An 18319-nucleotide genomic window follows, 5' to 3' on the forward strand; every position below is an offset into this window, starting at 1 on the left:
GGACAGAAACACTTCACCTCCCCTCTTTTGTTTCAATCAAGTATGTCATAGCACCTTATAGGTCAGAGCAGGTAGAAAGGGACGGGTAAATAATGAAATAATATGAGTTCATGCCATATGGTCTATTGAAATGACCTTTTAAATTATTTTGAAAGTGCCATGATGTTGAAGGAAATCCTGAACTGTTGTGTAATGCATTGTACGAGACAGCCATTAAACGATTCAAACATTGTGCAGTTATGTCACAGTGCACACTGCTCATTATGTTTCTGTATAGAAGTACTTTAGCTCTAAAAATCTGGTGTTGTGCTGATTTGTGGATACTCTGAGGTGAGTGTCTGTGGTCAGTAGGGAGCAGAGAAAGCTCTTTCTGTGACATTTTCCTTCAGTATCTATTCAAATCATTGGCTTAGAAGGGGAAAAGCTTTCTACAACACTGTAACCCATGAATAAAGTTTTGAATGTACATACAAACTCCTTGTGATGTGTTGGTTGGTGCACAAGACAATAAAAAAAGGGGTGTGTGTTTAATTGTATGGTGCATTATGCAAGACTTGATCAATTCAAAAACCAACTGTCTCTTTATTGCCCTCTGGTGGACAGTAAAAAGTACCTCACCTTGAGGGAATTGGACGCTCAAAAATAAAAAAGAAAAGATCCTTTACAAATGGAAAATATCAAAATACACTGCCCACATGGCTATCAAAAACATAGAGTATATACAATGGAAATATAGCCGATGCAACCCTGCAGTCAGAGAACAAGCATACAAAAACTGAAAGCTCATACATGATCATCTATTCTTATATCTCACACAAACGCACACATTCGCTCTCTTAAGCATTTTAAGGACACACATACACACTCATAACAAAGCGCACGTCTGCTTACAAACCCGCTGTCTCCCTCCCTGCCCAAAGTCAAATGTTTTGCCCGGTTTCCTCCCATCTTAAACTTGTCTCCTGATTGGCTAGCCACTCCCTCCTCAACTGTCTTTCTCTAAAGTTGCTGCAGCCAGAGTGACTGTGGTGACGGGCTGCCCTGTGGCGGTGGCCAGCGTGACTGTGTTGACGGGCTGGCCAAGGCCGTGCAACTGAACTCGGGCGAGTTTCTTCTGTTCGCACTCCGTCACCAGGTTGTTGAGCTCTGCAGCGCTGTATCCAATCAGAGTCCTCAGGTCGCACACAAACTTGTAGACAAAGCGCTTACCCTGCACTTTGCTGATCATGTCTCCGTCATAGTAGTACCTGTAGAGAGGAGACAAGATAGTGTTTTTGTTGAAGTTTTATATTATCTAAAACAATAAATAAAATAAAATGGATATATTGCTGATTACTAGTTGCATCTCTCCAAAAGCACCTAAACTACAGAAAGGAAATGAAATGCACCTGAGAGCTCTGCTTAGTTTCTCGTAGTTCATGGTGGGCTTGTTCTTGCGTTGACCCCATTTCTGAGCTACCAGCTCAGGCTGATTGAGTTTGAACTCGCCTTCCTCTCCCACCCAGGAAATGCAGTCCCGAGAGTCCTTATCCGTCAGCAGCTCCAGGAGAAACTGCCACAGCTGAATCTGACCGTTATTACCTGAGAGGTCACACAACACAATAATAATCAACTCAAAACTCATTTATTAGGAGTTGTGCGTGGTATTTTATTATGAGGGTGGGGCAAATTTAGAATTTAAGGCTTCCATTAAATTGTTGATTTGCAATTTGAATTGAACACACACCACAGGATGTTGAATTTGGAATGACAGGAAGAGGAAAATGCTTATAAAATGGACAGTTTCGGTCCTTGATTTCCTTGATATATAAGGTAGCATTTCAAAGATTACTTAATAATTTCATCATCAATATATTAGATGATATTGTATAATATTTAATATATTAACAATTTATACAGAAAAAATTACATGCATTTACACCACTTAGATTAATTTATTTCAAATAAACATGATAATATTGATAAACTTGCGCTTTTACACAGTGTTTGTTTGTACCTGTGCGGTTGCCAGGCGAGCTGCGCTCCTCTCCTGAGATCCGGGGGGCTCGGGGTGTTTTGTTGTGCTTCATCACCTTAATGGCTGTGGGTGTGGCCTGCTGCACGGGGGCAGGAATGATCTGCACAGCTGGAGAATATCAAGAAACTGTGTTACCCAGAAGACCAACACATGCTCCTTTCATCGAAAAGCTTAAGTGTTGCCTAGAGACACAAAACTGCCCTTTAAGCAACAGTCATGTGCAGGTTATATAAAGTGTTACTCAAGAAGGTAGTCAAAAAGTGCTTTTGTTGAAGATTCAGGATCTACAGATACTCACGTTGATCAATGGTGACTGTTGCTTCCTGACCCTGATCCTGACTTGCAAGTACATCTGCACAGAGCATTACAAAGATTGAAAATTGGCTAAAAAAATATTGTGGTTGCATTTGAGAATACACACCACACACACTCTTTCCTTTGTGAAACTTACACTTGCGTAGAAGCTCCAGGTGGCTCCACAGGATCTCTCCGCTAGGCACTCTCTGGAGGAACTCCTCCTGGCTAAAAGCACAGAGCTGGCGGCCGGGGATGTGAATGCCACCCACCTCCATTTCCTCAATCCCAAACTCCTTCATAACCCAAACTGCCCAGTGGATCACCTGATCTGCTGTCCACTGCACCGGGTCTGACATAAAGACACACAAACCTCATCAGATGGCTTTACTCTGTTGCTGATTAAAGGTGTAAAAGTGCAATGATCCGACAATGATAATACATTGCAGCATTTACGAATTAAATTTTATTATAGTACATTTATTTTCAAATTCATTTCTTATCTAAAAATACAATTCCTGACCTATTTTCAGATGTAAACTTGCTATTAATTGCACCAATTAGTCGTATCATGATTCCTTTCACAATTTCATTGTCATTTCAGATTTCATTAAGCATCTCATTATTTAGAATAAATACATACACTAATTAGTGTTAAAAAGTTTTGGGTCCGTAAGTTGTTTTGTTAGTTTTTTTTTTAAAGAAATTAATTTTTACTTTTATTTAGCAAGGACACTTTAAATTGATCACAAGTGACAGCAAATACATTTATGTTACAAAATATTTCAAATAAATGCTGTTCTTTTAAACTTTCTATTCATTAAAAAAGTCCTGAAAAATTTTGATCATGGTTTTCACAAAAATATTAAGCAGAACAACTGTTTTCAACATTAAGAAAAGTTTCTTGAGCACCAAATCAGCATATTGCAATGATTTTCGAAAGATCATGTGACACTGAAGACAGAAGTAATGGCTGCTAAAAATTCAGGAATTAATTACATTTTTAAAGGGATCATGAACTGAGAAACTTTTGATAAATAAGAGATCATCATACTATAAAAGAATATCCTTTAAGTTTCAGAACTGAAAACTTCCTTATTAGTCCAAAAACAGCTTTTACTGTAACCAAGCCCAGAGAACGACTAATTGTGGAATGTGCCTATCTATAGGTGAAAGACCACCTCTACAGAAGAAAATCAACGCCCACTTCATCATTGCAACTTTGGCCCCGCCCACTGGTGTGTTAGTGAGATGATGAGAAGAGAAGAGTGATACAGGATTAATGGACTAAAAATAACATTAGCTTCCAAGGGATCCTAATGCTAGGAAAGTGGTTATTTATTTTCAACAATGTGAATGTCTCAGTTGAGCATTATTTATTTATATTCAGTACATTTCACTGTGGATAATTTGGTAAATCAGTCATAATTTCAGCGCAGGCTTTGCAAAAAGACTTTTATGATATGGACTCGACAGTAACGCGACAACATGTAAGTAACAGTGTTAATTCCACTGCCTGATCTGTAACCAGTGATTTCTGATAGGTAATGTTTCATGTAGCTACAGTCAGAAGTTCTTTGTCTGTGTCAGTAAATCAAACCAGTGACTAAACGGTCAGCTTCACATTGTTTCTCATAGTAGGATGAAAATATTGTTATTTCAACTGTGATTAAATTATACATAGAAAAGAACACTCCCTTTACAATCGCTGGAGCTGTCAATCGAACAAAACTCCTGTTATAATCAATGAATCTCTTATTTACATTGTGTTTGCACTGTCAGTTATGATGAAAGCAATCGTTAGTGTGCAAAAATCGATTTGCAATGATGAGATCACTGCATTCATGCGCTCAACATATCTGTGATCGGCTAAATTTTAAATTGTAAAAATTTCACAAAATTACTGTTTTTACTGTATTTTTGATCAACTAAATGCTGCCTTGGTGAGCATAAAGTCTTTAAACTTTTGCCTGGCTCCGCATCACGAATATCCGCTGACTGCGCGTGCACCTCCCCAAATGAACGAGGTATACTTGACACATTCGCCGTTGTAGTGCACTATTATTTTAAACGACAGGGGGCGACTCAGAGTAATTGTCCTCTTAAAGGGGTCATATAGTGGTACATGCACTTTTACAAGTTGATTGTACTGAAATGTGTGTTGGCAGTGCCTGTACACAACCATCATAAAATGATAAAAATCCATCCAGTGGTTTTTTTTAAATCTCCTTATATGTTTGACCCTCTCTGAAATCAAGCCGTTCGATTTTGTGACGTCACAAAATCGACGCCCCCCCCCCCACGATTGGTGATTGACAGCAGCGTTTCAACACAGACCCGCCCTCGCTCGTGAGCGAGCTGTCTGTCATCATAGTCCGCACGTCATTGTTGATACCCTCACTGGAGCGCTGTCTATGAGCAGAATGGCGTCTGAGATTGTGGTGTTCTGTTCTTCGGTGTAAAAAGGAACACAGCAGTCATTTTGATGTTCCTAAATCCGAACCGTTGAAGAGGCAGTGGCTGAGTTTGTTTTTGAAGGGATATGCCCAAAGGATTGACACGGGGATTCCCTCACGGGGATTCCCCACGATGCTTTCATGTTTGCAAATCATTTCACACCAGACAGCTTTACAAACGAGAAAAAACGGATCAGTACCAACGTGTTTCTGCTGAACCTCCGAAAGAAGTGAGTGTAATGTTTTATTAACCTTTATATTAATATTTATATTAATCTTTGCAAATTTGCAAACCTTGCTGCACGCTTCACAATGAATGCCTAAGGTTTACACTCAGGGTACATTACAGCATGTTTTCTATGTACGACGATCTCAATATAATTCATAATCCCACGTTTATAATGAACAACGCGTTATGGTTATTGTGTTATTATTTCAAACGGTGTACGCACAGAACAGAGGGGCGGGGTGAGCAAAGCTCATTATCATTTAAAGACACATGCACTGAAACGGCGTGCTGAAAACAGAGCTGTTTTTGACCAGGTAAAATGAGTGTTTTCTTACAATACTAATGAGAATTTTTAATTAAAGTATATTACAAACTTTTAATTTAGACCCTAAAGAATCATATTAGCTTGTACAAAAATGGCATTATATGACCCCTTTAAACCATTAGGAAGCAGAGGTGGGAAGTAGTAAGGTACACACGTGATCATGTTTGTTTTTATTAGGGCTGAACGATTTTGGAAAATAATCCAATTACGATTTTTTTTATCAATATTACGGAGCCGAGCAAGTTACATACAATGCTGTGCACACGAAATGAGGTCTTGTGCAGTCAACGTGCACAACTACCCACACTGTGGTGACATAATTTTTTTGCACTTGTGCGGACGAGGCAAGACTTTACACATTTAAAAAATCTTACCAACCCTAAATCTTTTTTAAAAAATCCTTTAAAAAAATTACATTTAACTCTGAAACACGTAAATATCAACGGACTACTCACCATAGGGAATGTTCAGTCGAACCTGCTCCTTGCGGTAGCCTTCCAATGCGGCCGCCCAGCGGGTCACCTGCTCTGAAGTCTCATCAGGAATGGAGGCTCGCTCCACTGCAATCACATGTCCGTCCTCCACCAGATGGGCTTCCTCACCAGCAGCCGCGTCTGGATCAATCACCACCTCCACAGTCTCCACTGGTTTCACGATCTCCAGAATATTCAATTTCTCTTCACCTAAAACAGATAACACAAGCAGGTCAAGTATTTTTTTATTTTTTTATTGCTGTAAATGGGTAGTTGTCTTTTTGCCTTCACTAGTTCAATGTAAATGGTCCTTTCAGAATTTTTGAAAGTACAAATATTCATGTAGCCTCTCAATCAATATGGGCTCATAAAAGCTGCATGCATAATTATAAAAAAATTTGCAAAGTGCTCACACCGCAGGACATGTCAACTAACCAAATTTTCAGTTGTCTGAAGGGTATGTTGACAAGTTCAGATTTGTCCAACAGCAATACAAGATCATTGTAAACTGTTACCCTGTTTCGTGACAATCTGCACGCTGAGCTGTACTGTGCCATCTGTCTTCACTCCTTGATCGAACAGGCTGTGATCAGGATGCAGCTACATGAGGAAAGGAGCAGAGACAGGGAGTGAAGAGCTCAGCCAATAAATACAATGAGTGTGCTCAAATAAGTTTACATTAATACAGAGGCACATACTAGGATGTCCTGCAGACAAATGTCATATCCATCCAGCGGGACCTGAAGTCGAGGCTCCAGTAACTTCTTTAGGTTACCGATCGGCTCATTGATGTCAATGTCTTGAGTAATCAGTTCAGCTGCTGTGATGGTTTGCTCCTCAATCCTGACATTTGGTCACAAAAAACAGATAATTTCACAGGCACAAGATGCAAATTGCTCAATGAGATGCTTCCTCAAAACATATCACATAAAGAGGAAAAAAGGATAGAGAAATCACTTACCCTTCCTCTAAACACTCCTGTTTCTCCCGTCCATCAATCTCAATTTCAATCATCTCCTCTGTCTCACTTTTTGACATCCCTACAACTCCTTGTCCAACTATGAAGCAAATGCATAAAAAAAGACAATTATTTTTTTGCAATTAATTTAATCACAAGAAAGTGTATAATTTTCAGTAAGACTTTAGAATAAGGCCTCCTTTGTTAATATTATTCAATGCATTAGCTAACATGAACTAACAACACACATTTGATTTTTTTTAGTGTGTTTATTAGTCTTTGGTAAAGTTATAGTTAATACAATTGTTTCTTTTTATGTTAGTTAACATGTATTAGCAAACATTGATTAAGATTAATAAATGCTGCAGTGTATAAGTTTTCATCGATTCGTTGTTAGTTTATGGTAACTAACGGCAACAAATAAAACTTTATTGTAAAGTGTAACCAAATTATCTCATACTTATAATCTTGTAAATAAACGTTTATTTAAAATCATTTCTGGCATTTTAATGAACAGTTAGGTTATATAAAACATCTAAATGTGAGCCAAAAGGCACTAAATGGTCGGCTTAACGCACTGTTAAAGAAGTCTCTGAAGTCTCATAAACTCTCACGCAACACCGAGGCTTTGCTAGAGTAGAGGCCCACCATGACATTTTCCCTGCATTAGCACTCTTATTAAACACAAGAGACGCGCTTATTATTAAATTAATGCCATTCATTTGGTCAATCCAATTTTTATTTTAGTGTGTAGATTTAAACGCACAATTTTATTAATATAATTTCCACCAGCGACTGGGTGGGAAGACGACGCGCGAATCCATACAAACGCAGTTGCCATGTTGGAATGCTTTTGGGTTTCGTAATATAACCGCAGAATTGGGCGTAAAAGACGACTTTTTAAAACTTCTAAAACTTTCAGGGGTAGCTACACATCAAGACTTTTGATTCTGGAAAGTTAAAACGGAAATGGAAGAAACGGAAACAAAACAAGAGAAGGGCAGATGTAAAAGCAGCCGGAAATCCTGGCCGAAGTCACGGCGGCTGACAAGACTTCCGAAAACAGCCGTGCGACTGAAGAAACGAACGGAAACATCACGGTGTTTAATTATGCGGAATATAATATCTACGAGAGGTACAATCATGAATGGAATATGTATGTATACCTGGCCTCTTTGTTAGCTGCTTAGCGTATGCTGACGAAAGACAGAGAGACACGCCTGGTTGAACTGAATATATGCTCACGCGAACAGCTCGCGCTAACTTTCACCAAAACTCGCGCATCTGTTTTTTACGACCGAGTTATATACATAAACAACATATCTCGATAAAAAAAGTTCTATTTTAAAAGATCCAGAATAAAATATACTGATATCTTTACCTACTGTTTGTCGGGTGTGAGAGGGCTGGGTTATTGTCAGTTCTGTTAGCACTCCAGCTAGCTCTGTTTCCCCCAGGATGCTAACAGTTAGCTCACGCAGAAAGCGGGAAAACTGACACGCTTATAACCTCACACACTTGTAACATTCTTATTTCTGTCCGCGTTTATCTCAGATCAATTAGTATCGCGGCCCAACGTACCTCTTTATCCCGTTCAGTAAGTGCTGTGTTGGAGTTTTTTCGGACTAAAGCTGTGTGTCAAGGGCTATAGTTTAGTGTGTGCTAATAAGTTGAGCGAACGTTCATGCTGGTTTTTGGTCAACATTGCATTGGGGGCGGGGATGAGCTTGAGGCCTCGCTGCCCACTGACAGCAACATGTACACCCCGCTCTGTTCAGTTTTTCCACAATATATCATACATATGGGTATTTATTTGATTAGTTGTACTAAATAACAGCCAGCAGCAGAATCAGAAGGTGTTGACTTTCTCAGTGTCCGAAGTGTGAAAATCGACGCAGATATTATTGAATACTTGTAAATTTATATTTATACAGTTGTGTATACATTGCATAATGTGCACATCTGGAAATCACCCTTCTGTTTACTCCATCTTTATGTAGCCTATATGACTGTTTTTGTAGGTATTTATTTTATTCTTAATCCTACTTATTTAACTGCTCCTGGAAACCACAACACATTCCTTGTTTGCATATTTGGCGAATAAAGCACATTATATTAAAAAGTTTCTTTTTAATTTTTCCCAAGCTGATTGATACTAACGTTACAGTCCTGTGACACTTCAAGTAAATGTTCTCAGCAAAGAAATGTCTCACCCTGTTGTATAAACCTGATTTTGGATGTGACTTTTATCGATGCCTTGAAACCAATGATTAAATAAACAACTTGGAAAACTGATTTGTGCATTTCTTTATTTAACAGTGAAAGTGTATGCTAAAGTCATTTATTCTGTGTAAAAAGAGGTTATGTATATATATTGCAATGAAGTCTGAATTTTGCATTTGCTTCATTTTACATAACAGATAATGTAACAAAAGACCAAAAAACAGGTGACTTTGGTTCATTTGAGCCACAAATCAGCTAAACCAAACCGTTAAATAAGCTCAAACACATTGTTTAACTCTGTCTAGATGTTAAAGGGATAGTGTAGTGTTGTCTATGGTGGATTGTTTGGTTATCACTATGCATGTCTAGTGAAAAGTGTTCGATTGGTTAAAACTGCTTCTGTTATTAAAAGAGAAGTGTGCAGATCTGAGAAAACAAAAAGTACGAAGTTGCTGAAAGGAATTTTCTGTCTCTTGGCTTTCTGTGCACGCTACAAATAGTTCACCCCCAAAAAATGAAAATTATCTCATCATGTAACCTTACTTCTATTGTTCCAAGCCAATTTGACTTTTTCTTCTGTGGAATGTAAAAGAAGATAATCTGAGAAATGTCTCAGTTGTTTGTCCATACAGTGAAAGCCACTTCTTCAAAATATCTTCTTTTTTGATTAACAGAAGAAAAAAAAAGTCATACAGGTTTTTGAATGACATGACAGTGAATGTTCTCTCTCTCTCTCTCTCTCTCTCTCTCTCTCTCTCTCTCTCTCTCTCTCTCTCTCTCTCTCTCTCTCTCTCTCTCTCTCTCTCTCTCTCTCTCTCATTGAGAAATACCTATCATCAGACAACTGATGACACTTATTGAAACATGAAAAAAAAAACACAGCAAGGTAAATGTGATTAACATTCTACTGAACATTGATTGTATGATGATTAATAGACTTTAGAGACATCCTGAGACAACTCAAGCTTGTTTCCGCTCAAACCAAGTGGACCATCACATCTGAAGTCGGCCCTTTATGCTCAGTGGCTTGGTGATTGAAACCATTGCCTGTAATCTGCGTTGGACAAATTTGGCATAAAATAGTGCAACATTTGTACAGTATCTATAAACACTAGGTAGTCCAAAGTCAAAATAATATTACAATAATACTCAGTATCCAAAAAAAGCTTTTTACAGTAGTAGAAAAGTAACAGCAGAGATTAACTTTAGGTCTGTTGTGGATTGTTCAGATGTAATCAGCCCTCACCACCAGGGGGCGTGTTTCTTACCCTCATGGCCCTTTAGAGCAAAGCAGAGATATAGACGTGTATTTGATGTAATATTTCATTCTCTAGCCTTTGAGGTCAATTGAATTCACTTCTGTCAGCATGGTGCTGTCCAAAATGTGCACACTCTTCAAAGCACAAAGGATTGTGTATGTTTGTAGCGTCTCGGCTGAGGAGAGAGATGAACATTCTGATGAAGACCAGCCATTATTATAAACAGAAGCCTTTACAGTGTCATTGCTGTATCAATTGACTATTAAGTTATAAATAGGAAACTTAAAGACTTACATCTGTTGGAGGGTTACAGATGGTCTTTGTTCTGCAGAAAAGTGAAGAGAAATAACCACTTTGTTTCAAATGGTCTGTTATGTTTTATTCTTATAGATTAGAGTGCATTAAAAAGTCCTGCAAAAAGACTTACCTTTGTATTGTCTCTCCTTTATTCTCTGTTGGTAAATGCAAGACTTATGTTAGTAGATGAAGACAAGACACATTTGGGTTCATAAACAGGTATAGTAAGTTCCCCAACAGCCCATATACTGTTTTGAATGAAGTACCACTCACTGCGGCAGCGTCGACAGCACAGACAGATGGACACACAGCACGAGAGAAGCAACAGGCACGCTCCCACTTCTAATGCTATAATTATTGTCATGTTGAGCTCAACTGCAACAGAGCATGTCAAACAGATATGCAAAGGGGTCATAAATATGCACTTTTTATCTAAATATCAAAACTATTAGAAGTGAGCGGGTCACAAACTAATGCGGGGCTAGTTGTAACACACATGGTTTAAAACTTTCCACACATGCAAGCATGACGAAATTTAGTGTATTTATTTGTTTCCATATCAACACTATATAGAGAAAAAAATGCGCCAAAATGAAAAAATCTTTGGAAGATATCCCTGAACATTTAACCATAGCAAAAGTAAATTTCTTAATGAAGTTAATTTTTTATCGCTGTTTTTTGGGTATAATCGCCAGTCTGTTATTTAACAGTTGAGATAGATACCAGCAGAAGACACTTGCCGGGTTTAAATCCCAGTTGCACAGGTGGGGCATGTTACAACATTGCGTTACACAATGTGCCCCTATTAGAACTATGCTATGCTATTCTATTCAATACTTTTATGAATTCTATTGAGAAACCATGAGAAAATGGTGAATAAAGATATTTTATATGCAAAAAGTTATTAATTGTATTTTATTGACAAAATGTTTTAGTTTGTCTTGTATATTTCTTTGATTAGATCAGATAACATTTTAATCTGGCATATGGTCATGTTACAATGTGCCCCTCATGTTACAACCACCTATGGGGCATGTTGTCACATTTCACTTCCATGCTTTTGGGGTAAATCAAGAAAAAAGTATACACCGTATTAATGAAACAAAATCACATAATTGTACTTGACATGTGGGAAATTAATGTGGGAAAAAATTAATTCTCTCAACCCCAAGTGGATTTATACAAACTGAGAAAGTTAAAAAAGTGTTGGGTAAAAAAAAAAAAAAAAACATAATATTGTAAAAAATTATATATTTCAAATTTGAAATGTAGCTTATCCTTGTGATGGCAAAGCTGAATTCTAAGCCGCCATTACTCCAGTCTCCAATATTTCAATATCGTCACCTTCCTAAAATAATAGCCTAAGTAATTTTTTGACAAAAAATATTATTTTGCATCATCTCCTCATGATGCTGGCCACCTCTGGTAAAATCGCCCACATCCTCAGTTGTGAACAGATCATGCAATTCTACCCCTGTAGTATAATGGCCTATGTCAAGAGTGTGACTTAAGCTGTCAAACTTAAGTCAAAAGTGACTTAAGTCAAAAGACAATGAGACTTAGGCAATTTTACAAGCTTTTCAAGATGGCAGCTGCATCAAGAAGAACGAAAATCTACTCAACCTCAATTATTGGTTCAGTTTTTTGTGTTTTCTGAGAAACCTGAAAAAATGACTTGGCCAATTATTTTAGGAAGGTGACGATATGCTTATTTGGTGTTCAAGAAACATTTCTTATTATTACCAGTGTTCAAAACAGTTTTGTGATACAGATTTTTTTGATAAATAGAAAGTTCAAAAGAACTTTTGCAACATTATAAATGTCTATACTGTCAATTTTGATCAATTTATTGCATCCTTGCTGAATAAAAGTCTTAATTTCTTTCCAAAAAAATGTCTTACTGACCTCAAACTTTTGAAAGGTTGTGTAGATGCCAGCCAGTACCAGTAGCAGTTTTAACATTAAGTGACATAGCATCTGATGCACAGAAGCCAATGGCACGTCACTATGCTTATTAGCACATCCGGTCTTCATTGGCATGTGCCAGTGAATAGTGGCATGTGTCACTGACATTATTGGCATGTGCCAGTGGATAGTGGCATGTGTCACTGACATTATCGCGACACACTGACACTCACACGACACCTGACTGACCGAGTCGCGGAACATGTCACCGTGTGTTGTGACACCTCCAGTAGTGACTGACAGATGAATCGAGCACCTAAACTGACGTAATTGTGACACAAAATATTAAACAAATAGCCTAATTTTGTGATATTTTAAATATCAATTATGCATTTAAGTCAATGCATGTCACATCTGTATTTGATTGGCATGTGACACTGAATGTTTTGTAATACCAGTGATACTTTATGTTGTTTATCTCCTTTCTAGGAAAGACACAAAATAAATCTATCATAGGTCACTAAGAATAACGTATTAACAGTCGCGTCTGTTACTGTAAACCTGTATTTTAGCATGATGCTGCACGGACGCAGCCAGTAGGTGCATGTCAGTATAAGTAAGTGTAACACTGGACAGCGCAAGATTCTCATCTGATCTAAATCTTTGATCTGAATGCCCTCTTTGTACATTTTCATTTTACTCTTTTAACAATATTTCAAAAGATCATGTATAATTGATTTCTTTAAATGACCAATTTGTAATTAACTTACATTCAGTTATCTTCATGTGCTGGCCTGCACAGCTTTTGGGTGCCCCCACTCCATTGGATGCCTCACATCGATACTGACCCTCATCAGATTTTGATACCGTCTTGAATTTCTGTTCAAAAGCAAAGGAAAAGAAACAGTGTATATAAATCACATATGCCATAAATGCATCAAATACAAACAATAAGCAGCGTTTGTTAGCAGTCAAGGGAAAAGGGTACAGAAAGGTCAATGTTTTGATCAAAATGTTTGCCCATGTGATGGAAAGAGATTATAGCACTACACCAACCAGAGTCCCTGTTTTGGGGTCCAGGGTGTAGTTGATTTCAGCAGGCTTGCCAACGTTAAGTGGTTTGTTGTCTTTGTACCAGCTGTAGGTGGCAGCAGGAACGCTGAGTTTGTCTTTACAGTGGAGCTCCGCAGAATATCCTTTCCTGACTTTTTCTGGAACCTCACATGACGGCGCATGTGGCGGCACTGTCCATGTAAGACAGATCATACTGCTCACTGACAGAAAGGTTATGTTTAAGACAAGGAGTTATGAATACACTCTTAAAAATAAAGATTATTCAGACTTAGAAAAAATTGTATTTATTGAAAGGTTCTTTGGGGAACCAAAAATGTTTCTTCTATGGCATCGCTGTGAAAATGCTTTATTAACTTTATTTTTAAGAGTGTACCATTTGCTGCACATGTAAATAATGCAAATAAGTGTACAAGATTTTCATTCCCACCAAGCACAATGAGGGTGACGGTGACCTCCCCCAGCTTGATTTTGTCTTGGCGGGCTGTGACTTCGCAATGATACACTCCCGAGTCTTTCTGTGTGACACCACGGAGGGTCATTGTTGCCCCGTCGATGGACGCACGGCTCTTAAATCCACCTGGTAATGGTGAGAGTAAGTCAGAACATTCTGAGGAAAAAACACACTGTATGCGAATGAAAGTATTGTTCACTGAAAGGTGCAGTCACATTTACAATTGCTTGGCAGGGTTTCGTGGACGAAATCTAGTAATTTCAATAGGAATCTGTGCGATCAGAAGTTTCACACGAGGGTGAAAGATTTCCCGACACAGATTTTGCAATGGGTTCAGCATCGACCGAAAAAAAAGCTGCTTGGTTTTAAAGTGACTTCTGTGTGAGCTTCATACATCATCATTACACTACTGACAATGAACCTTTTTTGCTCGTAAAATTTCACAGAAATTTCACAGAATGTCATTTGGTGCCACAAGTGGTGTGAATGACACTTTTCCTTTTAAAAGATTTCATAAAATATCTAATCTAAAGCTATATACAATAAGAGAGATAAGGGAATAAACAACAACAAACCTGTAAAATCGCCATCAAAATAAACATATGAAACCTCTTTGCCTCTCTTCTTCCATTCAACACGTGGGTTTGTTTCTTTCTCTGTCCTGAACTCACAGGAAAGGACAGCATCTTTGGAAAGAACAGATAAAAGTGTCAAATCAATATGGTCTGAAAGCTTTTAAACACGTCCAGCTGATTATCTGAAGACTAAAGAACTCACTTGTGTTTTCATGTACTTCCACTTTTGCTTTGCTTGTCGTCACAGTAACAGGATCCGAGCTAGGAACTGGAGGATAGAAAAGATACAAATAAACACATGAGTGTGTTTGAACACACTCCCACAGCATTTTTATAATAGCAAACTTAGTTTGTAGAAAAAACAAATCCACCTACAATGAAAGACTATGAGAACCATTATATGTTTGCCCCATAAAGGTTTTGTTTTTTTACTGAGGATGAATTGAAATTCTGCCACTTAAGAATAAAGGTTCTTTATTGGCACTAATGGTTTTCATAAACAACCTTTAAAATCCAAATAAAAGGTTCTTTAGATTATAAAATTTTCTTCACACTGAGATAAAAAAAAAATGGTTCTTTTAAGAACTGATCACTGAAAGTTTCTCTGGGGAACCAAAGACGGTTCTTCTATGGCATTGCTATGAAAAACCTTTGAAACCTTTATTTTTAAGAGTGATGCACTGTTGATATAGCTTAACTTGCACAGTAAAAAATAAAAAATCCAAATTTTTACAGTAAAAGACTAAAATGCTACAGTAAAGCTGTTCATTGTTGAACGGTATGTTACTTCAGCTGACTATATGGTGAAAAACTGAAATAGATCTAATGGGACATTTCATGTAATTTTACAGTAAAATACAATTTATAGTTGTTGGAAGTGAAAATAAGTCATAACTGGAAAAAAAAAAAACATTTCCAAAATTCTCTTTGTTCACAGCTCTTATTTGATAGTTATTCATTAAAATAACTATGTATCTTCTTAGTTTTCTCTTCACCATCTGTTTCTTTAAGGCAGTTGTCAATATACTATAGGTAAAAGGCAGATTTTATTTGGTATATTAACATTATTTCAGTTAAAGGTAAAGTGTAAAACTTAAATTGTTGCTTCTGCATTTTTACATTTTTAATAGTAGTTCTGGCAACCACAGTTGCCGTTTTTTATTTTTCTGTAAAATTGACAAAAACATTTTTACAGTGTAATCACAAACAATCCGTTGAATTAGATTTTGTGTATTTTAGATTATACTTTACAACGAGGTACTTTAGTTAACTACAATAGTTAACATAAACTATAGAAAAGTACTTCTAAAGCTTTTATTAATAATAGGCCTAATAGTTATTGTAAACAGCATTTACTTATACATTTTTAAAAACAAAGGTTGCATCTTTTAATAATACTTAATGGGCCTGAGCTAACATGAACTAACGAATGCATTAACTGTTAATTAATGGAAACTTTTAGGAAAGTGTTACAAGTTTTCTATATTATGCCCCTGAGCAATTATATAATATTTAAGTAGGCTAAATAAGGAATAGAGTAAAGAAAAGTTAAAACACACTGAAGTTTTTCCTCAATTGTGAAACCTCACTAACACTCACCCCCTGCTCTGGTGGTGCCAGGAACAGGGATATGTAGGAATTTACGTAATGGATGGATGTTCTTCTGACACAGTCTGGCTGTGGGGGGTGGCAGCACAAACCAGACCTGATAACCTCCACACACTGAAAAACAGGCACTTCTGGGGAAAGTGAGGGGAAATACTTTCCTTTTATCTGTGTAGCTCCCTTTCTATAGCCGTGTAGAAAAGAACTGAGTTTCATATGAGACGAGAGAGAAAAGGTGTGGAGGGTCTTTTTACCCGGAGATACAAAGACGTACTGTGCTGCTGTAACTTAAAACCCCTTCAGCTGGAAGAGGACTAGAGTTAAAATCACACACCACCCCACAATGTATTTAACAACCCTAGCACTCAGTGGCATGAGATCTGAAAGTTCTCAGAATAAAGCCAATCAATGTTATGAAAGTCAATGTTAACCTAACATTTTATAGCTATATTTATCACTCTTTTAACATCTATACAAAAAGTCAATTGTTACATAATTTGTTAAACACATATTTAGATCTCTCTAGGGTGGGAGCAAGCATTTCTCATGGTATGCCGGGTAACCATAATCTTCATGATAATGACCAATACACAAGGAGTCAGGCAAGGGGCATCAGCGACATGAAAGGGTCCCTGCCACATCAGACTGAAGTTCAGATCTGGACAGCTTCTTCACAGACATTTTATCACCTTCAGGATCTCATGTGTTCAAACGCTGTTAAAGCAGTTTGTGTAAACACAGTGTCTTACAAGACCCCCACCCATTCTATCCAGACCCTCAAAGCATCCATCTCTCTTTGAAAAAAGCACGCACACACACACACACACACACACACACACACACACACACACACAAAACTCTGTTTCGCTATCTCCATAAGCGTAATGATTTTTATACTGTACAAATTGTATATTCTATCCCCTAAACCTATACCCATCAAACTTGCTGCATTATTACATTTTCAAAAAATATGATTTAGTTTGTTTATTAATCTATATCCCTTGTGGGGACCACTGGCTGATTTCAGGTGCTGCTATCCTGGGGACTTTTGGTCCCCACAATAATATAAGCCTGTACACACACATCATGGGTTTTATGGGGACATTCCATAGACATAATTTTTTTACACATTTTTATTTTATAGGCGAAATGATTTTTATACTGTACAAATTGTATTTTGTAGCCTATCTAGTAAACCTACCCATCACAGAAAACGTTCTGCATGTTTAGATTTTCCAAAACATCACTTTGTATGATTTATAAGCTGTTTTCCTCATGGGAACCAAAAAATTCCCCACAAGGTCAAGGATTTTGGACATTGCCACATTTGTGGGGACATTTTGTCTACACACACACACACACACACACACACACAATCAATCAATCATTCATGTCAAGACACAAATAAAATAAAACATGTAATTAAATTAAAAATAAAACAAATAGTAATGATATATACATAACATATTCTTTATATTATTTGTAAAATTTGACTTATTTTTTAAGCATGTAAATGTTTTTATAGCAGCCAATTATATTCGCAAGGCTAACACTAAAAATCATTTAATGCATTTAAAAAAAAAGTATATATCATTATTAACAGGGCTAAATGTAGATTAAAATTATTAATTAAAGTTAGGATCTGTGTTTTACAACTCACCCCTCAGAGTTCCCACCATTTCAGTTAGAATCATAAATTATTTCTTTTAAAACGTCCAGAACACGACACACCACATAAAGAGCATCGAATATTGCGGAAAAACAAGCATCATCAATATACTTACAGTAGAGCAGCATGAGGAGAGCGGGAAAGGTTAGTATGTGTGTTGTACTCATCTTCATATTGTCCGGCGCGTGCAGGAGCGCGTGGAGAGTCTGATGTGTTTCTCGCTCTTCGGAGGTTCTTCAAGATGGTTTGCGCGCTCTCGTTAGAACGCTGCGCGAGCACGCCGCAGATGCCCTGAGACATGTGTTGTGTCGTTGCTTTGCATATGAGCGACATATTTATTATGTCTTATGAATCTTGAAAAATCGTATTCCTTATGATCTTTCTTATCATGTTTTTAATAGGCAAGCGTGGTAACCACAGTTTCAAAATATATATATTGTTACTTCTCTAAAACTAGGCCTATTAAAACAGGCTATATCATTCCCACATGTTTCTATAATTTTACTTAC

The 18319-nt window shown here is 37.3% G+C and overlaps 2 protein-coding genes across 8 annotated transcripts; both read right to left on the reverse strand.

Annotated features, from left to right (window-relative positions):
* Nucleotides 1-562: 562 nt before the first annotated feature.
* Nucleotides 563-8463, reverse strand: gabpa (GA binding protein transcription factor subunit alpha). Of its 7 annotated transcripts, none has more exons than XM_079882046.1 (10): nucleotides 8134-8463; nucleotides 6756-6852; nucleotides 6493-6637; nucleotides 6310-6394; nucleotides 5777-6004; nucleotides 2469-2663; nucleotides 2316-2369; nucleotides 1997-2125; nucleotides 1389-1581; nucleotides 563-1247 (listed from the first exon to the last, which is right to left on the reverse strand). In XM_079882046.1, exons 2-10 carry the CDS (start codon nucleotides 6830-6832, stop codon nucleotides 986-988), a joined length of 1368 nt encoding a protein of 455 aa, XP_079738172.1. In that variant the 5' UTR covers nucleotides 6833-6852; nucleotides 8134-8463; the 3' UTR covers nucleotides 563-985. The 7 variants fall into 7 exon arrangements, with proteins under 7 accessions (XP_079738172.1, XP_079738174.1, XP_079738173.1 ...); XM_079882048.1 differs by having other exon boundaries at nucleotides 8138-8455; XM_079882047.1 differs by having other exon boundaries at nucleotides 8334-8452.
* A 582-nt stretch (nucleotides 8464-9045) lies between these two features.
* jam2b (junctional adhesion molecule 2b) lies at nucleotides 9046-18036 on the reverse strand. Its single transcript, XM_079882054.1, has 10 exons — nucleotides 17926-18036; nucleotides 14739-14804; nucleotides 14537-14647; nucleotides 13938-14087; nucleotides 13493-13680; nucleotides 13207-13315; nucleotides 10805-10906; nucleotides 10662-10686; nucleotides 10529-10559; nucleotides 9046-10409 (listed from the first exon to the last, which is right to left on the reverse strand). Exons 1-10 carry the CDS (start codon nucleotides 17981-17983, stop codon nucleotides 10371-10373), a joined length of 879 nt encoding a protein of 292 aa, XP_079738180.1. The 5' UTR covers nucleotides 17984-18036; the 3' UTR covers nucleotides 9046-10370.
* Nucleotides 18037-18319: the final 283 nt, after the last annotated feature.

The sequence above is a fragment of the Squalius cephalus genome (assembly GCF_949319135.1).
Source record: "Squalius cephalus genome assembly, chromosome: 9".
Taxonomy (NCBI): Eukaryota; Metazoa; Chordata; class Actinopteri; order Cypriniformes; family Leuciscidae; genus Squalius; species Squalius cephalus.